This window comes from Scleropages formosus, chromosome 2 (assembly GCF_900964775.1).
Source record: "Scleropages formosus chromosome 2, fSclFor1.1, whole genome shotgun sequence".
NCBI lineage: Eukaryota > Metazoa > Chordata > Actinopteri > Osteoglossiformes > Osteoglossidae > Scleropages > Scleropages formosus.
The window spans coordinates 7137329-7160950 of record NC_041807.1 but is presented as its reverse complement, the minus strand read 5'-3'; the positions used below and the strand labels follow the sequence as shown (position 1 = coordinate 7160950).

The 23622-nt window shown below is 42.3% G+C and overlaps 1 protein-coding gene and 1 long non-coding RNA gene across 4 annotated transcripts in view; one reads left to right on the top strand and one right to left on the bottom strand.

The window, feature by feature from the left end:
- Positions 1-8228, top strand: part of lrrk2 (leucine-rich repeat kinase 2) — a 43309-nt gene extending 35081 nt beyond the window's left edge. The window contains exons 42-51 of one of the 3 annotated variants that reach the window (XM_018740366.2): positions 1783-1914; positions 2045-2145; positions 2277-2474; positions 2666-2859; positions 3046-3118; positions 3273-3463; positions 4183-4335; positions 5114-5337; positions 5891-5971; positions 7557-8228. In XM_018740366.2, the coding sequence (XP_018595882.2) occupies positions 1783-1914; positions 2045-2145; positions 2277-2474; positions 2666-2859; positions 3046-3118; positions 3273-3463; positions 4183-4335; positions 5114-5337; positions 5891-5971; positions 7557-7684 (1475 nt within the window). In that variant the 3' untranslated portion in view covers positions 7685-8228. Of the gene's footprint in view, positions 1-1782; positions 1954-2044; positions 2146-2276; positions 2475-2665; positions 2860-3045; positions 3119-3272; positions 3464-4182; positions 4336-5113; positions 5338-5890; positions 5972-7556 lie in introns of those variants that run through there. The other 2 variants (XM_018740365.2, XM_018740367.2) reach the window with 2 other exon arrangements.
- A 5957-nt stretch (positions 8229-14185) lies between these two features.
- On the bottom strand, positions 14186-15620 carry LOC108927229 (uncharacterized). Its single transcript, XR_001965575.2, has 3 exons — positions 15586-15620; positions 14833-14967; positions 14186-14367 (listed from the first exon to the last, which is right to left on the bottom strand). It is a non-coding gene; the product is annotated as an uncharacterized LOC108927229 (long non-coding RNA).
- Between the last annotated feature and the right edge of the window lie 8002 nt (positions 15621-23622).

Here is a 23622-nt window from a genome sequence, read left to right as displayed (position 1 = left end):
CGTGTCCCAATTGCATTGGTACCAGGTTTTTGAACTGCCCAGACCAGGAGGGTGCTTGCCTGGCTCACATCTGAATGATAAACATGAGGCAGGCTGGAGAACACCAATTCATACTGGAGCAAAAACCCCTGGCACTTATCTGGCAAGCCATTGTATCATAGGGGCGTGGCGAGACTGGGGTCCATTGCTGGTGTCGTTGCGGTAGCAATAGGAGTTGATGCGGGTGGTGAGGTGATGAACCTAGATGCGTCTTCCACCACAGATGCCTCTCACTGCTGCAGAATCTGCAGAATCTCACAAAGGGAGGTGGCAGTCACTGGAGGGTTTGGTCGTGGCAGCCGAGCAATTTCTTCTGGGTAGAAGCGGTGGTCAAGAGTTTCTCGATTTTCGCTGGATCTATTTGATAAGTCAGAATCTTCTGTCACAAATGCTGAGCCGGGAGACAGTAGGATCCAAGTGTTGGATCATGGGTTGTGAACTGATGGGGCAAAGACGGGAATCGTGGTCGGGATCAAGCGTTTGTCAAGCAACCGAGAAGGAAACTGAATCCTTCTCCCTTGTCAAAATTCAGGCCCGTGGTCAAAGCCGGGGGTGTATGAAGTGGGGGTAGGAAAGCTGGACAAGGAAGAAGCAGTTTGAAATGCAGGACGAAGAGTAGGAGTTAGGTTGCGAACGCCAAGGGGACAGTTATCTCATCGAGATTCCTCAACCTGTGGGTGGTGGTGTGGCATCCTTTATACTCAACCTTGCTGATTCAGATCAGGTGCATCCAGCTGGAGCCTGGTCGAGAGTGTGACACATAGTTCTTTATTGGTAAAGTAGTTTGTGTTCAGTTATATGTTTCCTTTAAGCCTGCTGAGCAAAAATTAATTTTTCTTCATCAGGCTTAAAGGAAACATATAACCGATAGTCATCAGCATATAAGTGAAAACTCACATTATGCTCACAAAAATATCACCAAGTAGTAGCATATAAAGTAAAAGGAATAACAGACTAAGCACAGAACCCTGAGGCACACCATTACCTTGTACAGGAACAAAGCGATGCAGTAATCAGATTTAGTACAAACTGTTTCAGGTTAGATAAATAGGAATCGAACCACATAAGAACAGTGCCTGTTAGTCCAACCAAGGGTTCTAGTCTACTGAATAAAATACTACGGTGAACAGTATTGAACGCTACACTCATGTCCAGCAACACTGGGACCAGCATCAAACAAGATAGGAATATTATTAACACAAATGTCTGAGAGTCAACATTTCATTTCCGAAACAACATTAATCAACGCACTGGTTAAACTGTTGTGCAGAACAATGTCTCTGCTGTTAGGAGAGGCTGAACAATTTGCAAATGAGCTGTCAGCCTCACTAAAATTTAATCACAAGGGGTAATTTTTTCCTATGAATGCAGTTTAATAATAAAAAAGGCGAAGGCCTTTGTGAGGGGGTATGACTAGAATCACCTGATCACAACGTAAATCAGTCACTCACTCACTTTCAGCAACCTGTTGTCATGGTGAGGCTTGCTGCGGTCTGGAGCCCATCCAGGTATCACTGGGCACAAGGCTAACTGGTGTATACCCTGGACGGGACAAAGTAAATCTGAACTTTTTTGAGGACTTGGCTACTGGACTGACTGTTAACATCCAGTTGATATATTTTTGGATGTAAAAATGCTTGTTGTGTCAAGGAAGACAGTGCCTCGTTTTCAGCATTTACCATACATGACAATAAAGAAGGTCTAGTTTCCATGCTCACTCTAATTTCCTTATTCACTTTATAGGGTTCCGAGCACCTGAGGTTACCCGTGGAAATGTAATATATAATCAACAGGCAGATGTGTACTCTTTTGGTCTGTTGATGTATGATCTGTTGACCTGTGGCGAGAGGATCTCTGATGGAATGAAATTCCCCAGTGAGTTTGATGAAATGGCAGTGTTTGGGAAGCTCCCAGGTACCCTTTCAACTGACTAAATGTTAGCTCTTTGCAGAAGTGGTGACCAGAGGTGAAGGAGACAGCTGACGGTGTCTCCCTTTGCCATTAGATCCAGTGAAGCACTATGGCTGTTCCCCATGGCCACATTTTGAGGATCTGATGAAGCAGTGCATGAAGGAGAACCCTCAGGACAGACCCACATCCTCTCAGGCATGAACCACACATTGATGAAAAATGGGAAGATATTGTCCTGTTTGTTATTAGGAGATGGTTGTTGCTGGGACTGCGTCAGGTGGGTGTGTCCTTTGGTGTGTCACATGGGTGGTGTTTTGTACCTCCAGGTGTTTGACAGGCTCAATTCGGGGGAGATGCTGTGCCTCATGAGGGAGGTGGCAGTATGCAGGACACCAAATGCTGAGTGCTTCGCAGTGGCCCATGGAAACGACGGGCCATGCATTTGCATCGGTGGGGGCAGCAGCAGCCAGAGCCGTGGCTGCGTCACATATGTCCAGCTGGAATCTGGGAAACTGACCACCCAGGTGCATAGTAAACCGTTCGTTTTTCCTCCATTGAAAGCTCAGCTCTCTTAGACACAGCTTGCTTTGCTCTCTGGTTACTCATTAAGACAATGAACATATCATAACAGAACTGTAATTCTTCACACCTGTGTTTTGAAAAAAATTATTACCCACTGTCAAAGGATTTGAGCATTTTGCCCTGCCTACTACAGGAGATTGACAAGAGTCCAGTCCTGTGTGTGGCGACAGTGCGAGTCTCAGAGAGTGGCTCTGATTGGCTGGTTGCAGGAACACAGTCAGGGGCTTTGATAATAATAAGCCCAAGGGACATGTTAATTCAACACTGTCTTCAGAGCGTCACTGACGCGGTGACTTCTCTTTACTTTCACTCGCACCTTCAGGACAGGTAGGTGTATATAAATATTGTACTCAAGTAAGACACCATCAGCTGCGTACATGGAAAAGATGACATGGTCTAGAGCCAGCGTACAGAGGCTAAGATTCCTCAGTAAACATGAACATGTGTTGTGTTACTCTTGTTTAGTAAAAGAGAGGATTCCTTGTTCAGCTCATGCCTTTATTCCTGTTAAAGCAAAAAGAAGAGCCATTTGTTAGTGGGAACTGCAGATGGAGTTCTGGTGGTTTATGAAGATTCAGAGATCCAGGTACTGTGGGGGATATGAAATACTTTGCTATATACGTGTCAACTTCTTTTGTACTTCAAATTCTTTTTCACAATAGGAACAATTCAAGTTACCGTGGTTTCTAGCTGAACATTAATAAACCAGTACTGCTGCTTGTCTTGGATTTAATTCACAGCGTGACAATGGCCAGCCACTGAAGACACTAGTGATTGGAAATGTCAACACTCCACTCATGTGCCTTGGCCAGTCAAGTCACTCACTGGATAGAACCACAGTTTGGGCCGGCTGTGGAACTCGAGTCCTGTCCCTCACGGAGGATTATGACATCTGGAAGAGTATTGAAACCAAATCCAACAACCTGCATCAGTGAGTTATTTTAGAGGAACCAGTGTACATTTAGCCAAAAAAGAAAGCAGGATGTCAGGGTTTGCTTACAGCAGTGTCTCCACAGTATGGAGTGACTACAGTTCTGAGCCCTTTTACACCCGTACTAATACTTACGACCCTTTTAGAGCCGTACTATAGATATATAGATTGTTAAATAAACTAACTTCAGTTTCTACTTAAATCTATATGCAGGCGGTCTCCGACTTCTGATGGGGTTACGTTCCACAAAACACATCGTAAATCAAAAATATCGTAAGTCAAAAATGCATTTAATACTCCTAATACACACCTATACGTGACAGAGTGGGAGGTGCGGATCGCTGCCACTGCTCAGCATCTCGAGAAAATATTGTTCTACATACCGCTTGCTTGGGAAGAAATGGAAATTCAGAATTTGAAGTATGATTTCTACTGAATGTTTATTGCCAACTCACCATCGTAAAGTCGAAAAAATCGTAGGTTGAACCATCGTAAATCGGGGACCACCTGTATCACATTATAGGGCAGTGAAACCATTACTAGTATTAGCCATTTAGACAAATTTATGTATAAGCTGAAATGAGGCCTGTAGAGACCTGTGCAGGACATTGTTTGAATTAGATGAAGTGAGAGCAGTTTTGAGAGAGTTGCTGTGTAAAACAGGGTAAACATCTGCTTACCCCCTCAGTGTCTGAGTGAACATATCTGTGGTTCTCCAGGCGTGGCCACAAGCAGAGCAGTGACACCAACTTGTTCCGTCTAGTGGTGGACAAGCACATCTGTGTGAGCAAGGCAGGGGAGCACACAGTGGAACTGTGGGACAAGAAAAGCGAGAAAATGACTGACATCATTGACTGTGCCCAGATACTGAGGTCAGCTTTATGTCATCCTGCTGCATGCACCGTATTTCAAATTGCATCCTATTTCAAGCATCTCTCTTTCACAGAGTTCGACTGGTTTCAGTATTCATTCATAGGGAGAATGAGTTAATATTTTAGCAATGGTGTACAAAATACTTGAAACACCTATTTATATGTAATAGGCAAGGCTTCTCTTTGGAGTTAGAACAGCTTCAGTGCTTGGCATGCTGTCCTGGAACGTGTGTAGCAGAAAAATGGACTGTTCTACTAGAAGGAAATCCTGAAACTGTCTGAAACATGAGCAAGGTGGAAATCTGCTAAATAAACTGTCAGTGACACAATAGGGGGACACAGTGGCGCAGTGGGTTTGGCCAGGGTCTGCTTTTCGGTGGGTCTGGGGTTTGAGTGCTGCTTGGAGTGCCTGCGACGGACTGGCGTCCCATCCGGGGTATGTCCCCTCCCCCTATAGCCTTGCACCCTGTGTTGTCGGGTTAGGCTAGGCTCTGGCTTGCCTCAAGACAAGCAGTTTCAGCCTGTGTGCGTGTGAAAAGACACATTATGCATACTGTGCCGGTTGCATAAGCTTTGGGTATAAAAATGGTTTTGAAAATTAAGCAGCATGTGAACAAATGTTCTGTGTGTTTGTGGTTGCATGCATGATGAAGGTATTTATCCTATGCAAATTGCATAATCTAAAATGTGCAAAATCAGTGCTGTAATGTCTACATTCTTGCCACTGGGAATGCTGGAAGAGTGGAACAGAGTGACATGTGTTGTGCTCTCCATCCAGGCATAGTCTCAGCAGGAATCTGAGTACAGGGAAAGAGTGGCCTCTCCCGGGCACAGGACTCTCCAGCGCCAGTGTGAAAGCTCTACTGATACAACCCAACGCTATCCTCTGGATTGGAACCAGGGGTGGTCATGTGATCCTCCTGGACCTGTCGACCTGTCGGCCCCTTCGAGTCCTTGGATACCTCTGCCAGTCTGTCAGAAGCTTGGCAACAGCACATATAGGTGCATTATTGTCCTTCCTTTCTTTTATGAGAGTCAGCTGTGCTCAGATTTTGTTTATCTCTGTTTCCTCATCATTCTCATCCTTCACAATGTTTCTGAGACACTATAAATATTGTATCTGTAAATATTCTTCTGTTTTTGTACAAAATTCATTCTATCTTCTCTTGGTCCTTGTTTTAAAATATTGCAGATGTTCACTATGTGTCTTAGTTTGTTGTTGTGTATTAGTTGACATGGCAGGAGTATGATTCCAGCACCATCCCACTTCTCACACCATTGCAGTGTTGTGGAAGTTAGAAACTAACATACTTCCACAATGGGTTACGGCAGGACACAAGTAGCCCACCACTGGTCCATAATTATTTGTGCTGTGTGGAGTTTTTATGTTGTTATCAGATTGCAGTACTGTTCAGAGAACCTTGGATCCCAAAAGTGTTAATTCCTGCCGTCATTTCCCCATAATTTCTCCTACCAAAATATTTCTCAGCACTGTATTGGTCCTCCTCAGAGATGTTTTATATGTTCATCTGAAGTTTTGTTTTCCTTAATGTAGTAACGCTAAACCCAAGGAACGTCGTTATTGGACTGGGGCGAAGCAGTAGGCTACGGAAAGATGAATCCAGAGCAGAAAATGGTGAGTCCATTACAATGTGAATCTAATCAGATATTAGTCAGAGCCTGTTAGCACTGTCTATACATATAATGATGGTAGCTCATGGGATTCACTGAAACATCGTGAATTTTTTTTTAAAAAAAAAAAGTTTCTCTATGAACAGTTTTTTGCTTGTTATTTACAAGCTGAAATCCAAAGGCAACATTGATAACCCAAAAACTTTACTGTCCTGCACAATTGATGGTACCAGTTTTAATTATTTGAAAAATCAGTGATAATTCAATATTTTTGTTGTAAATATTATAAAATATGTTGGTCTTATCACGATGGACTGGGATCCTGTCCTGGGTGTGCTCCCCTTAGCCTTGCACCCAGTGCTTCCGGGGATGGCTTGAGATCACCACGACTCTGCTCAGGACGAGCTCTTACTGCACTCGGATGGATGGATGGATAGATGTTGCTGTTCTCACTGTAATGCATAAAGTAAAACTGATTTTGCTATTTTGCTACTGCATCCCCATCTACCATAAGTACTTCTGTTATGTCAGCGATTAGAGATAAAAAGTTATTGCTCGTTCATTTCTAAGTAAGGAAGGATTAATAATATTACTTGTAGGTTCTGCAAGAAGGGACATTGGGTCTTTTAATAATTTGGTGTGGTCTGGGTCTAGAGGACAATTCATGGTTTCCATGGTACAGATTAGGCCCATAATATCCATTTAAAGTATTTTACTGAAATTACTAAAGCGTGTACACTCCATAGTAGTATCAGCTATACCTAGACTAGAGCCTAATCCCTCTTCACTCACAGAATCTGAGATAGGTGGAATAATTGACACTCCAATGGTATCTAATTCATTATTGAAAAAGATCATGAAGTCATCATTTGTAACAGGAATAATATTAAGTTGCCTTTTTCGAATTCCTACTGGCCAAATTGACCACTGTTTTAAAAAGATGCAAGGATTGTTTCTATCCTCAACAGTTAATTTAGAATTGTATTCAGATCTAGCCATAAAAAGTGCATTCTCCTGTTTTTTACACGTTTAATCCATGTTGTCTGTTACAGTTTTCAGTTTAGTTTATTTCGCTTATGTTGTAGTTTCTGACATTCTAACAACTTTCATTGAACCATGCTGAGTTCCTTTTAGTTGTTCCACATCAGTTGTATACATTCTCTGAAATTACTGGTCAAAGGGCATGATTGTCTGCTGCCCTACCTTTTGTGTCTATAATCTTTCTTCCTCAGCGTTAGCTCCCTTCCTTGTTTGTGTTTCTCGGGTCATTGAGAATGGCAGTAAATTCACTGGAAAAAATATTGTGTTTAATGTTTTCCCACACATTGTTCTGATAAAGATATTTTACTCACGTGGTTCAGGAAGATTTGATATTTTATCCATTTTCAATTAAAAAGTAGTCAGTGACTTTCTTTAAAATTATCACTGTTATAATTATAATCTCTTATTAGTGACATTTTGATTTTAGCATGTGGATTTCCCAAAATAAAAAACACAGATTTCAAAACTAAGCTTTTCAGACCTTAGCTTATTAGAAAAATGTCAGTCTCCCAGACCATTATGTTTTTCGGTTTGCCCTGTGTGTCCAGACCCAGGTGAGGACTCGGTCCTGTTGGTGTGGAACAGCACTTTTCCGCAGGAGGTCAGAGACCTGCAGCAGCACTGTGACATGAGGAAAGAAATAACAGAAAGAATAAGATTGCCACTACATGACTGAACACTATAATGGACATCTCAGAAACTCCTCATGGATTCACTTGCATTTACTTTTTCAGCCATTTGATTTGGTTATTTCATGCATTATTTTGAATGTTTATGTCTACGGAAATTTATTCAACAAAGGGACCTGTTAGAAAAAAACTGTTTCTGTCTCATATGTATTAAAAGGATGTGAAGTACTTTAATGCACCTCACAATCAACAGTGTGTTTCCTTTGACTCCTAATCTGGAGATGTGTGTCTGTGTGTGTTTGTTATCACAGCTCTGAAGATTCACACTAAAAAGCATATTGAAATTAGGGCAGAAGTGTTTATCGGAATGATTCTTAAACTTTATAAAAATTGAAGCTGAGAGACATTTATTACATTAGTTTCAGGACATACTGCATTTTTAAAGACAATTTTAAACCTAGTTTTTCCAGGTTCTTCTAACGTCATTGTATAGCATTGTTCTGTACACTGAACTCGCACAGATTGTGAAATAGTTGGAAATTATTTTCCTGTTTTTGTTTCAAGCTAGAAGGGGGCGCAGTGGCTTGGACCGGGTCCTGCTCTCTGGTGGGTCTGGGGTTCGAGTCCCGCTTGGGGTGCCTTGCAGCGGACTGGCGTCTCGTCCTGGGTGTGTCCCTACCCCCTCCGGCCTTTCGCCCTGTGTTGCAAGGTTAGGCTCTGGCTCCCCGTGACCCCGAATGGGACAAGCGGTTCAGAAAATGTGTGTTTCAAGCTAACATCTGAACTGCTTTTGTCATGACTGCCTTCATCTTAATTTGAGGATAGCTTAGTTTATCCGACACTTTACATTGTCCATCATACATTACAGCACTGTTGTGTATTTTCAGTAATGACTGTCATCATTAGAGTTTAACTTTCAGTAAAATCCAGTCTTGTGAAATCTTATGTCTCATTAAATGTTTTTTAATTGGAATGGGTTGTTCTTTGGTAAAGATCTGGTGCCTTGGGACTGACAGTAAATATACTATATAATCTGTATACATGTCTGATCACATGTATAAGCGATGTTTTTTTTTTTTTTTGCTATCCCTAACTACACAGAAACTTAACACTTGGATTCTTTGCCCCCACTTTCTTTGATGACCCTCCTAACTACACACACATTGGCTGAAGCCACTTGTCCTGAGCAGGGTTGCGGTGAGCTGGAGCCTGACCCAGTGGTACAGGGCATGGGGCTGGAGGGGGAGGGACACAGTCCATCATAAGGCACCCCAAGCGGGACTTGAACGCCAGGCCCGTCAGAGAGCAGGACCCAGCCGAGCCCGCTCCACCACCGTGCCACTGTGCCCCCTCCCTCCATGAATCCTGACCCAGTGGTACGAGGCATGGGGCTACAGGGGGAGGGACACACCCAGAATGGGACACCAGTCCGTCACAAGGCACCCCAAGCAGGTCTTGAATGCCAGGCCCGCTGCGTCACCCTCCCTCCTAACTAAGTTGACTTAAAAATATTTATCCAGTAGCCCGCTGGATCAGAATCCAGGATCTTCTAGTCGACTTCACAACCAATGTCAACAGGTTTGAGTGTCACCATTTTTCACTGGAAATTCAGTAGTGGTAATTTACAAGGTATTGGCATGACTATATATTAATATAACCCCTGAGCAACAGAGGAAGGCAAATTAAAATGTTTGCATAATAAACATAAAATAGGACCCTTCCTTTATTTCCTTATTGACACGTCAAGCTGACAGTCAAACAACATGTTTTACCTTAAGCAGTTTATGATTAAAACTAGCTGCTGTGCTACATGGTTTGAAGTACAGTAAATGTTTAAACAACATTTGCAAGATAAATGTAAATATTTAATAATTTTGTGATTATAAATTGCTGAATGGATAAACCTTTATGCAGCTACTTGTGTAATGTATACTGGTTCATATGGTGGAATGTGACAAATTAACTGTACTTTAGAATCACGTGTCTACATCCAAATCTCTCCTTCTATTGATGTAATGCACTCATTGTATTTTTCTCTGAAATGTATGTCACTTTGGAAAAAAGCATATGCTAAATGAATAAATGTACATGCAACAGTAGCAAGTGCTATGTACACTCTTCAGTACTTTAGTGAAATTATTTCTTGTTAGTAGGTACTTTGTGCTCTGCTTACTTTTTTCTCATTTTAGCTTCAGTGAGTTATCTATTTTTGTCAGCCCTTAGAAGCACGAAACTCATGCCATCATCTTCCTTCTGAGCAGAAACAACTGTCACCTGGACAGGGCAACCAGCACTGTGAGGACCACACTCTGTGGTTTCTCCTGTGTGTTCAACACCTTACAGCCTGGGGTCATGGGAGTGAACCTTTGGTCCAAGCAGGCTGACTCATCCACTGTGTCCTGATGTTTTACCACTTGATTGTTGCAGGTGGATGCGGGTGCACAAGCTTTACCATGGGAGATGCCAATGGACTCAACAAGTTAGTCAGGAATGCCGCCTCAATCCTGGGAGTGTAGCTGGTCTCCTTGGCGGATGTCATGCAGGCATACTCTGAATAAACTCCAGTCCATCATGGACAATAACTCATAAGCACTGGATGCTACTGTTGTAAAGAAAGTGGCATTTTCAGCAACAGGTCAGTCCAGTTGTGGTGTTCCAAGGAGCACTACATAACTAGAGGTCATTTGTACCAGCAACCATGAGGATCTTCAGTGAGTCCTCGCACTGCTCTGTTCTCACATCCGTTCGCTCATCATTTGTGAAGCCTGAAAACAGGCTGTAAAATCATGATCCATGAATGTTTAACCGAACTGATATATTTTAAGTTCCAGAGCCGTATCTGTTGAGAGAGGTGGCGGTATGGGGGGGGCAGAATGCCCAGCACTTTGAAGTATCTAAAGGGAACTAGACAACATGTTAAATCACAATTCATGACCTCTGTAAACTCATAACACTGGCTGCTCAGGAGCACCTTTTATTCCCTTAAGAGCTTTGGTCCCTTTGACTCCGTTTTGGGGTTTTCTAGTTACAATTTAAGCACAAAACACATTAACAGTATTTTAATGGTACACACTTTGATTATATTACTACACAAGCTGCACTACACTTTGTTTTACTGTATTTAGCGCCTTACAATTATTTACCCATTTATAGAGCTGAGTAGTTTTACTGGAATAAATTCTTCATTCTTTTCATGTTCCTCATTTCATGCCTGATATTTTCAGTATAGGACAAGAATGAGACATCTGCATTATATGAGTTGTTGATGAAAACAGAATTTTAATAGAATGTAATTTTATCTGATATATCAGAATTTCACGTATGTGCATTTCAAAGGGTTAAGCTGTATTATACATAATATATGTTTCATATTTTGTAAAGTAGTGATTTGACTTACAAACATATTGAGTCACGGCCAGATTTCTAGGCCCAATTGCTTTTATAAGTTGAGACACAAGTGTGGTACTCTCTGTTGAAGTGACACTTTGGCCCAAGATATTTTGCCATATTAGCTTTGTACATCAACCTACTTAATTATTTTTAAGTATCCTTACGTCTGTACGCCCCAAGCACTTGGTAGGTTTTACTGTAAATACCCTGCTGAGGGGTACTGTAACAGCAGCTGGGCCTTGAACTCTGCACCCTGGAAGGCAAAAGTTCCTAATTGTGCCACTGTTTCATGGGAGCTGAGGTGAAACTCGTAAAACACGTAGACCGGGGAGTAACAGCCTGTGACCTGGTACTGGGGACAAAACAATATTAGAAACAGTACTCAGAGGAGTTATACACAGATATTTCAAGACAAATTGGACGTACATGAACACTGTGGACACATAATCCAGACAACATGCGACTGAACACATTAAAGCTGAATGTATGTAGGCAGGGCCGAAGCTAAGGAGTTCTGGGCCCCCTGAAAAAATACTGATGTGGGACCCCACCGCCCTCCACCCATATTATATACGGTATAAGATATGGGCATGTAGGCCCACATTTACAGTGCCATAGGGATTTCTTACAAAATAACAAAACAGCCAACATAAATAAATGCAAATAAAGGTTTTTACTAAATATTGGAAAAAGCAAATATAAATTAAACATAAAAACAAATAAATTAAATATGAAAACAAATAAATAGATAGCAAAAAATCTTAACTAAAAGAAATTTTCATTAGTAATGAACATATTGACTATGAACATATTATTGTAATGACCCGCGTTACTGTGTTTAGGCGGAAGATTTGGTTAATGTAAATACTTGCATTGTGGGTACCTTGTAAATAACGTGTGGAACCAGTCGGGGCGGTTCTGGGGGAAATGATGGGATGACTGTGTCTAAGCTGTGTTTAGGGGTGCTAAGCAGCTTGAGAACGCTGTCTTAAGTTGCTTCTTGGTTTTTCGGCTACCACGAGACAAAGGACAGATGGAAAGGCCTCATGGATAAATGTGTCTGAAGCTATGAGGATGGATGTCTGCTTTATGGAACTGTATTCTTTTAAAACATATTGTGCTTTCTTGTATCTTACCCCCTTGTATATTTTTTCTTTTATATTTGTTTGTGTGTTTTCATTTGTGCAATATTTATTCACAGATTTTAGTAATTTTGTGTTGTTGGGTTTGTGCACTTTTAACTAACATTTTTAACTTGCGGGTTTTATTTGTATAGTGTTTTGTCTACAGATTTTAATGGCCTTGTTTTATCAGGTGATTCTGTGCACTTTGAGTTTTTATACTGATGATTACTCATATGAATGTTTGTTTTGTATTTATTTATCTGTTTTTAGGGGTATGATCAAGTTTTATATTGTAATTTGGAAGTATTTTATGTGTTTTGAAGGAAGCATGGTGGCTTCGGTTGAGCTGTTATTGGGGGACCGTCTTTTTGGGAATGTTGGTGTGGGGAGGACATGGGTCAGTTATATTTTTCGTAGTCAGAAAGGGGGTTGTTATGGGAAAGACTTTGCCTTGACAATGTATTTTATGTAATGGTTGCTTAGTAATTTTGTTGACCAACTAAGAAAATGGTGTTGGGTTTGTTTGATTGTGGATTTTAATGTATTGTTTTGGTTGTGTGTATTATTGATAACTTTATTAAATAAAGTTTGTTAAAAAAAATAAAATTTTGGTTTTTCGGCTAAAATTAAAGTATTGTCTTAAGTTAAGACGCAGGTCTTTGAGAAAACGGTACTTGTACCGAGAGCATTGCTTCCTTGTGGGCGGGTGGAAAACATGCGAGAAGAACGATATCTCTGTGTCCCTCTTTGCCCCATCTAAACCCACAGTGCTGCGCGCCATATTATACACGTGAAGCTAATATATATCCACCTAAGAAGCGATTTATATTCACGTTTGGGACTTTGAGCGTGTATCATTCGGTGAGCGCGCGCCAGTACAGTAATGAGAAAATGATGTGACAATAGCGGCGGGGGGGAGCAGCAGCAGCTCATTACATTTTACATTTATATTTATTTAGGCAGACGCTTTTCTCCAAAGAGACTTCTAATGAACTCTTATGTAGTGTTAGTATTGGTGTCCTGTTCCCGCGAAAGTAAAATCGGGGGGAGAAATGATCTGTTCGGCACCCCATCGTAATGACACCCTAGTGCATTACCTGTCTTCTTAAAGAAGGTCTTTATAGATAGGGATCCAGCAGTTCTCCTGGTCTCCTTCTCCTTCTTTTCATGACGTTTCTAGTATCCACATTTATGTTTTTTTATTTCCCGACGTATGGGAAGAGCAGTTCAGAAAATGTGCGTGTGTGTATTCCCGACATTTTCAAACACTCAGTCTCCTGTTCTTCCACTGTAACTTCAACTCTAATTTCAACTGTTCGCAGATCAACCCCAACTCTGATTGGTTAATGTTCACTAGCTGGGGTGGGACTTACGATTTTATTGGCTCCCTCTGCTGTTTGCCACTGACTGAGCTGAAATAATTGATAACCATCGGACTAAACCATTTTTATGGAGGGAAGAGGAGCTATTTGGAGCTACTTTAACAAAATTGCATGTTTTTATGGTTTTCCTTACATTCTCAGGCATACAAGCTGAAACTGTAATATATTGTAACGACCCGCATTACTTGTATTTAGCAGGGAAACCCGTCTAATATAAATAGTTGCATTATGGGAAGTAATGTTAAATGTGTGTGTAACCACTGGGCCACTTAAGGAGAAAATAATGGGGTGGCTGTGTCTGCCAGTGTCTTGAGGGGATGAGCCTGGGTGCACTAAGCAGGCTGGAAAGCCTGGGTGTAAGTGCAGGTCCTAGAGAAAATCGGGTCCTGGGACTGAGAGCATTATTTTCTTGGTCTTGGTGTTCCAATAAACCGTTTGTAATGAATGCTGCTTCTGCACCCTTCTTCACCCTGCCCAAACCCATAGTGCTGTGTGCCACAATAGTAAGGGCCTATATAGCATAACTACTGGATTTAGTGGGGGCCCCTATAATTGTCACCACCCTTCACCCCACTAGCAATGGCCCTGTTTGTAGGGCTTGCAAACAGTAATAAATAAGATAAGTAAAAAAGAAAAGAAAACAAAAAACAAGCAGCGATAGAAAGGTCTTTAAGGTGGGGATCCAACTGAATTGTGTAATATTGAGCAAAAAGAGAAACTTGACAGTGGGGATGGAGTACATGGAGCAATCTTTGCAGATGTGATGATTGAAACCTTGTCTGAAGGTGTTTCCTAAGCAATGCCAGTGAAACACCTGAGGCGGGTTTCTGCAGTCTGGGGTGGGAGTAGAAGAGCAGCTTTTAGTTCACAGTAACACAAACAACACAAGCAGACAGTGGATGTGGACATGGATGTGGATATGGACGAGCAGACATAACTTTGGTTATTCTACATTCGTCCTTCACAGAACAGGGACCAGTACAATGAAAACTTGTAAAAATATCTACCATTTTCAGTACTGCTTTTGGTGTTTTTGCTCACTCTCTGGTCATTCTACTTCCATACAAGTCATTTGCATGATCCTGACAGAGACACAACACGTCGTACAACCACACACGTGTGTGTTTTCAAGCGCACATAGCTGATTCCCAACAACACAACTCCTCTATCTGGTTACCATTCAGAGCATCTATTTGGTACAACAACAAGTAAACATGGCATAAGCACTCATGGGAACATTTAAAAACATTACAGACCACAATAAATTTGTTTGACTATGTAAAAAAATCCTCATAATACTTTGTGCTTAGCGCCAACAGTGTGTCTTTCTCCCAGCTCCTGGGGTGTGTCTCTCTTTGCCCCTTCTGTCTTCCTTCCCAGGTGTCGAGACTCAGTTGAGGACTCAGTCCTGCTCCCATGGATCATCACTCTCTCCTCAGGAGACACAAGGAGGAGATAAATTTATTTCATAGGACAGCTGGTATCGTATTAGTTTGAGCCGCTACCTTTGGCTCCAAAGGTTGCAAGATTGATTCCTTCAGCTGTAGTACCCTTGAGCAAGGCACTCACCCCCAACTGAACTGAATTGAACTGAAGACTTTATTGTCATTGTACTGCTGTGGAATACAATGAAACTATAGTGGTACTCCCTGAGGCCTTTAGACAACAATAGAAAACACAAACTCTAGTGTTCTCGTCAAGGTGTAACAACCGCAAACTAAACATCAAGCTAAACCCCATTCAAGATAAAGAGATGAGTTGTCGTTGTATTTTTTGAGACTTTACTGATGACTCCTTCACCAAGACATGGAGTGAAAACTATAACCAAAATACAAAAAAATTAGAGAAAATCAATTTACAAAAATAGTCTGTATCATTATTTTACATAACAAAACATTATATACATGTGGCAAACATTAACATAACCATACAGCTTACATGTACATGTTCGTTTGTAAAAACATTCTTAGAACGTAAATTATTCTATATTTTTATAAAATAATTCTTAATATCCTATCTTTAAACTCTAAATAATAAATTCCAGTCACTTACAACATTGATTTCTCAGTCCTTAGCTGTGGATGCAATCAGATCCTTGTGCTTCTGGCCATGTGGCTTCCTTGCTTTTCCTGGTCTGACAACCGGAAGTGATGCGCTCAGAAAACAGGAAGTGATGCACAAAAACCAGGAAGTGGTGCGCTCAGAAAAACAGGAAGTGATGTGTTCAATTTTGAACGAACTTTATCGACAAACGAAAACGTTCCAAACCCCAAAAAAGAACTAATAATGTCTTCTAGACATGACACTCCCCACCTGACCTCGGTGAGGTCACTACCCATATGTATACGCAGGTCAACCTAAACATCTTCAGGGAGAAGTAAAACAACTTTTGTAATTGATCTGCGAAATGTCTTCACAGTACCCTGCTCAACTGTTTTAACCTCGACTTGTCTAACATGACCATTGGTTCCAGGAAATGTGGAGCTTATTCTTGCCATAGGCCAACAATTGCGTTCGGCCTGCTTGTCTTTGAGCAGGACCACATCTCCAACTTGCAAGTCTTTGCGATGGGTGGTCCATTTTTGTCTGCACTGTAAATAAGGCAGGTATTCTATGCGCCATCGTGTCCAGAATTGGTTTGCCAGTGCTTGCACTTGTTTCCACTGTTTAGTGTACATATCCTTCTCCGAGAAGTCACCAAGTGGTGGTGGAGCACCTGACTTTTGGGTGAGAAGCATGGATGGAGAAAGAACCTGAGGGTTGTCCGGGTCTGTAGAAACCGGTACTAATGGTCGCGCATTCATAATCGCAGCAACTTCCGCCATTAATGTAGAGAGAACTTCGTGGGTGAGGCGGGCATTTAGCAACATAGAGTCCAAGATCCTTCTAGCAACGCCTATCATTCTCTCCCAACTGCCACCCATATGCGAAGCATGAGGAGGCTTAAACTCCCAAACACATCCTTTCTCGCTGAGGTATCTTTGTATTCCTGAGTCCAGTTGGTTTTTATCCATTCCAAGTTATTTGCTTGCGCCGATGAAGTTCTTACCACAGTCGGACCTCAACTGCTTAGCTGGTCCTCTGATGGCGAAAAAGCGCCTAAGTGCATTTATGCAATTTGATGCATCCATAGACTCTATCAGCTCTATGTGTACTGCTCTAGAACTTAAACAGCTGAACATGATTGCCCATCTTTTACTTTCTGCGTGTCCTCCACGGGTCCTCCTAGCAGTAACCATCCACGGACCGAAAACATCTAGTCCGACATAGGTGAATGGAGGGCATATTTGGCGACGCTCTGTAGGTAAGTCTGCCATGTATTGTTCCTCAACTTTACCTCTAAGCTTCCTGCACGTCACACAGTTATGAATGGCTGTGTTGATGAGCCTTTTGCCACCCAAGATCCAGTATCCTGCTGCTCGTATGGCTCCCTCCGTGAAGTGGCGTCCCTGATGTTTCACTTGATCATGGTGATGGCATGTCAGCAGTAAGGCTACATGGCTGTTCCTAGGCAAAATCACAGGATGCCTTTCATTAGTTTCTAAGTTCGAATGTTGTAGCCGGCCTCCAATGCGAATCAAGCCATCAGTGATGATCGGGCTAAGCTTTTGGAGACAGCTATCCTTTGGAATGGGCTTTTTAGCCTGCAGAGCCACAAGTTCCTTTTGGAAGGCAGATCTTTGTGCAGCTTGGAGGATAACATTCATAGCTTGGTCAAGTTCCTCGGGTGAACGTGGTTGTTTACACCAGTGCCACCCTTTGCACGCCCTAACTTTGCCCGATTGTTTGCAGGATTTAGCTATGTGAGTCAGGCATGCAACAGCTCTAAGGAGTGAATGAAGACTAGAGAAATCCGATCTCAGTGTGACCATCTTTTTGAACGGTCTTGAGATATGCAACGGTTCCAATTGCCTTTGTCGAGGCGTCTGAGAACACACTAAGCTCAATGTGCTCACTGTTGCAAAGTGACATGTCCGTATAGGTTCGTGGTATGTGCATCTGCTTGAGATCGTGAAGCGATTCGCGCCATGAGTCCCACTTATCACGTTTTTCTTCTGGGAGAGGAGTGTCCCAATCGGGGAGGTCAGCAGTGAGCTCTCTAAGAAGGGCTCTCCCACAGACAGTGACAGGGGCCAGCAGACCTAGAGGGTCAAAAATGCTGTGTACAGTGGATAACACACCACGACGAGTGAAGGGCTTTGTATCTGTTGATACAGAAAAGGTAAAGGTGTCTGTTGATATCTCCCACAGGAGGCCCAAACTGCGCTGGATGGATTGTGTCTCTCCGCTGAGGTCTAAGTCCTTGACAGTTGTTGCACAGTCTTCTGGGGATAAGGCCTTTAAGACGCTCTGACTGTTTGTGGTGAACTTGTGAAGGCGAAGGTTTGATTCCGCTAGAGAGGCCTGTGTCCTTTTAAGCAGGTCAATTGCTTCGTGATCAGTTGGTACAGATATGAGACCATCATCGACATAGAAATGTCTTTCCACAAACTGAACAGTATCATCGCCATAATGTGGTGCACCTTCGCTAATGGCTCTTCTCAGCCCGTAGATGGCGACGGCAGGCAAAGGACTATTGCCGAAAACATGAACTTTCATTCGATAGTCAATGATGTTTTTGTTGATATTTTCTTCGTACCATAGGAATCTAAGAAAGTTTTGATGGTTCTCGCTTACCTCAAAACAGTAGAACATTTGCTGAATGTCTGCTAACACGGCTACTTTCTCCTTGCGAAAGTGGAGCGGAACACCGATCAACGTGTTGTTTAAATCTGGGCCAGTCAGTAATACATCATTTAGGGAGATTCCTTGGTATTGTGAGCTTGAATCGAACACCACCCTAATCTGGTCGGGCTTCCGAGGATGATATACTCCAAATGTAGGAAGGAACCAGCATTCCTCATTGTCCCTTAGTGGTGGTGCTACTTCAGCGTGTCCATTTTGAAAGATTTTGTCCATGAATGCAAAGTACTGTTTCTGCATTACGGGGTTCCCTTTGAGCATTTTCTGCAGTGACATGAATCTCTTAACAGCCTGCTCTTTATTGTTAGGAAGGTGCGGTCGTGGCTCCTTAAACGGAAGTGGTGCTACCCAGGTATCCTTACTGTTTCGGTAGACTTCAGTATCCATCTTTTCCATAAACATTGCATCTTCGATTGATGGAGCAGGTCTGTTGTCTTGATCAGTTCTGTTGAACACTGTTTTTCCTAGTGTTTCCTCTGTTATCTTAGGGGCTTGGTTGAGGTTGGGTAATGATTCCTTTATCTGCATGTAACTTGTGCATGGCCGGAAGATGGAGTGACGGCCACTTTCCAGCACGGTGGTCTTGAAGTTGCTGATGATTGGCTTATGAATGTTTCCTAGGCACACCTCCTATTACTACCCAGCCAAGGTCCAAACATTGCGCAAACGGTGCATTGTGTGGCCCGTTTACCTGCTGTCTTACTTTGTGTAGTCTTAATACATCTCTACCCAGAAGAAGTAAGATCTCTGCATTCGAGTCAAGTTCTGGGAGATGTTTAGCAATATGTTGTAGATGGGGCTGATGAATCACAGCATTTGGAGTTGGAATCTCTGTGCGATTATTTGGGATGTCACTACACTCAATAAGTGGTGGAAGAGGAATTGCCACTTTGACATCTATGGATTTGATCATGAATCCTTCAGCGCGTCTTCCAGCTGTTACAGCTAAACCTGCACAGGTTCTCAGTTGATATGAAGAAGGCTGACTTTTTATACCGAACAGGCTGAAGAACCCTGGTCTGGCCAATGAGCGGTTGCTCTGGTCATCTACTATCACATATGCATTTACCACTTTGTGGACAGCATCATGTGGGTATATTTTTGCAAGGCATATTTTTGCACGAGCGGCTGAATTGTCCCTTGCCACATACCTCCGTGCAGCTTGAACTTATGACAGCTGTGTCTGCATTAGTGGTTTCAGCCTCCCCGCTGTCCACCTGTGGTGTTCGAGGGGCCTTTGATGATTGACTCGATGTGCCTGGATGCATGGCTGTGACGTGGTAGGTGGTATCACACTCCAGACACTTTACAGATACCTTACAGTCCCTGGCCAGATGCGAAGTCGAAGCACAGCATTTAAAACATATGCCATTTTTTTTTGAGAAAGGCTTTTCTTTCCTCTATAAGTTTGTTCCGGAATGCTCTACAACTTTGTAGTGAGTGCGGTTTGTTGTGCAAAGGGCAGGTTTTTGTGAGATCAACATTTGTTGCTTTGTTAAATTGTGGTGAAGAAATATCTGTTTTCTGTACTGAGAAAATTCTGTCGTTTTTTCTTGAAGTTGGCCTGTCTTGTTTTGAGGAGACAGTGCCGCTCCCTTGGTTCGGGAAGCTGGGATCATTTCGCTTTTTTGCCTCATAACACACAAATGCACAGAAATACCGAAAAGGAGGAAAACGTCCATTACTGTCCTCTTTGTATTGTGATCCAGCAGAAAGCCATTTTTCTTGGAGGCCAAAGGGTAGCTTGCTTACAATTGGTGAAATGCCACGTGAGGTATCCAAATAAGATAAACCGGTAAGATAGCCGTCTTCTTGGGCACCAAGTATTTCTGTCAACAAGTCTCCAAGCTCACGGAGCTTGACGTGATCTCTTGCGCTGAGCTTTGGAAAATTCTCAAGATGCTCAAAAAGTGACTTCTCTATTATCTCTGGAGCAGCATAACACTCCCCCAGCCGTTCCCATGCTTTGTTTAGTGCCTCGGATGGATTGCCGACATAAACTGCCCGTATGCGTTTGACATATTCACGGGATTCTTTCCCAAGCCACTTGATCATGAGGTCGAGTTGCTGAACTGCACTTAGTTGAATGTCACTGGTTATACTAGTAAATGATGCGTACCATGCACGATAGTTCTCAGGTTTGTCATCAAACTGGTACAGGCCCGAGTTTGTGAGATCTTGTCTGGCTGAGTACTGTGCTAAAGGGTCTGTTGCAGGTGTTGGTAAGACTGCAGGATCCTTACTTGGGAAAGAAGGCTGAGCATTGCACGTTGAACTGTCTTGGAGCGTATGGTTGGAAGTTTTGATTTATGGTTCCTTCTTGTTTAATATCTGTCCCTTTAATCTTCTTCTTCACTTTCGTTATTAATGGTAAGTACATGTTGTCCCTTTCTTCAAAATCTCTTGTAATGCTGCCACGTGAAGGCTTTGCAGCGTCATCTGCCAATGTCTGATGGGTTAAAAAGCTTTTCTCCTGGTCTTTGTACGATTGGCTTTCAACAGGTAAATGTGGCGGAGAAGCGCTTTCTTTAAGAGCATTTTGTGAACGAACATATTCACTTGTAAGTTCCGTTTTATCTTGAAGCTCTGTTGCCACTACTTCATCTACAATTTGTAAATCTTCAGCCATTTCCAAAACCTGCGCCTCACGGGCTGTTGCTTCAGCTTCACATTGTAGATGTAAGGTGTACTGTTCTCCCTGCGTGTTGTGCACACCCAGTACGTTAACGCAGTTTAACAGCAAGCCAAACTCGATTCTCACGAGCCAGGATTATGAGCGTCTTGCTCCTTTATTGTCTCCAAATGTGAAAATGCGAGTGAAACTATAATAAACAGAAACAGTAAAGGAAACTTAGTCTAATTACAACAATCATTATAATAACTAGTTAAATCGTTTGCCGATAGCACACTTAGCATGACACAGCGCGAACTCACACACGCGTTTTACAAGAACAGTAACGTGGAGTTACGGCTGAATAAACAGAGTTTACATTACAAAGGTCAAACTTAAAAGCACGTAAACATTTTAGCCAATGTCTGCAAGAACTTCACAACTTACAGTTATTGCTTCCACGGGCGTAGGAAAGCACACAGAACTCAAGACGCTTCCACTATGCCTATCGCAACAGTAGCGCATCATGGAAATAGCGCATGTGCACAAATTGCGTATAACTTACGGAAATAAAGGTTCCGCTCAACAAAGCAATTAATCACATGAACTAAACAAATCTGCGGGCAGAACATAAGGCTTCGAGTTCTGCTTGTAGTTTCGTTCTTTAAACTGTATTTCTGCATCTCTTTTAGTTGCCTCTGCATCTCTTCTAGTTGCCTCTAAATCCTTGTTAGCCGCTGCCAGCTTTAGCTCGAGTTGTTTAGTTGCATATTCCGCTCTTATCTTAGCTGCTTCGGCCTTTGCTCGTGCACGTCCTGCAGTACTGGCAAAAGAGGTTGAAGATTTTGCACTTGAGGCTACCCTTTGAGATTTTCCACTTGCAACTGATTTTGAACTTTTGGAAGCCATCCTGATAATTACTGATCCGTTCTTGTCTTTTCACTCTAGTGTTCTCGTCAAGGTGTAACAACCGCAGACTAAACACCAAGCTAAACTCCATTCAAGATAAAGAGACGAGTCGTCGTCGTATTTTTTGAGACTTTACTGATGACTCCTTCACCAAGACATGGAGTGAAAACTATAACCAAAATACAAAAAAAATAAAGAAAATCAATTTACAAAAATAGTCTGTATCATTATTTTACATAACAAAACATTATATACATGTGGCAAACATTAACATAACCATACAGCTTACATGTACATGTTCGTTTGTAAAAACATTCTTAGAACATAAATTATTCTATATTTTTATAAAATAATTCTTAATATCCTATCTTTAAACTCTAAATAATAAATTCCAGTCACTTACGACATTGATTTCTCAGTCCTTCGCTGTGGATGCAATCAGATCCTTATGCTTCTGGCCATGTGGCTTCCTTGCTTTTCCTGGTCTGACAACCGGAAGTGATGCGCGAAAAACAGGAAGTGGTGCGCTCGGAAAAAGAGGAAGTGATGTGTTCAATTTTGAACGAACTTTATCAACAAACGAAAACGTTCCAAACCCCAAAAAAGAACTAATAATGTCTTCTAGACATGACACAAACCTTAAGTATAAAAATAAAAATTAAACAGTTAACACAGTAAGATAGATAGATAGATAGATAGATAGATAGATAGATAGATAATGTTATGTTCATGCCCAGGAATTTGAAACTGGAGACTTTCTCCACAGCCTTGCCATTACAGAGGACTGAGATCAATTCTCCTTTTCTTCCTGAAATCAACCACAATCTCCTTTGTCTTCCTGGTGTTAAGAATCAGATTGTTGACAGAACACCAGGCTATGAGGTTTCGTACCTCATCCCTGTTTGTGGTCTCATCATTATAATCAAACCAATGAATGTCGTGTCAGCTGCAAACTTCACAATGGCGTATGTTGTGTGGGGAGTCATGGGTGAAGAGTGCATAGAGCAGAGAACTCAACACACATCTCTGCAGAGCACCAGTGTTCAGGGTGAGATTGGAGGATGTGTGCTCTCCTAACCTAACGTTCTGGGGATGGTTGGTCAAGAAGTCCAGAGTCCACCTACAGACGGCTGTGCTTAGGCCTAGGTTCTGGAGTTGGACACCAGTATATTGAGGATGACCGTGTTAAAGGCCAAACTGAAGTCAACGAAGAGCATTCTGACATATGTGTTCAGCCTATCCAGGTGCTCCAATGCAGTGTGGAGGACGAGGCTGATTGCATCCTCTGTTGATCTGTTTCCCCAATAGGCAAACTGATACTGATCCAGAGTAGCAGGGATGATGCTTTTAATATGTGCCAGAATCAGCTTCTTGAAGTACTTGGATATAAAGGGTGTAAGTACAATCGAACAATAGTCATTCAGGCAACTCACATTTTGTTGTTTGGGAATGGGCACAATCGGTGTTTTGAGGCAGGTGGGGACAACGGCGCTGGTCAAGTAGAGGTTGAAAATGCTGGTAAAGACTCCTGTCAGCTGGTTGGCGAATTTGCAAAGTACATGGCCTGGGACACCATCAGGACCAGCCGCTTTCCTCACATTGACACTGCACAGAACCCATCTAACCTTGTTAGTGTCCAGTGTCAGCAGTTGATGTTGATCAAGTGGCAGTGCAGGCATAACTGTTTCCCTACTATTGCTGTCTTTCTCAAAGTGGGCAAAGTGCTCACCTTACATTAGCCCTGGATGAACTACAGGCAGGGGGTGCGGTGGCGCAGTGGTGCAGTGGGTTGGACCGGGTCCTACTCTCCAGTGGGTCTGGGATTC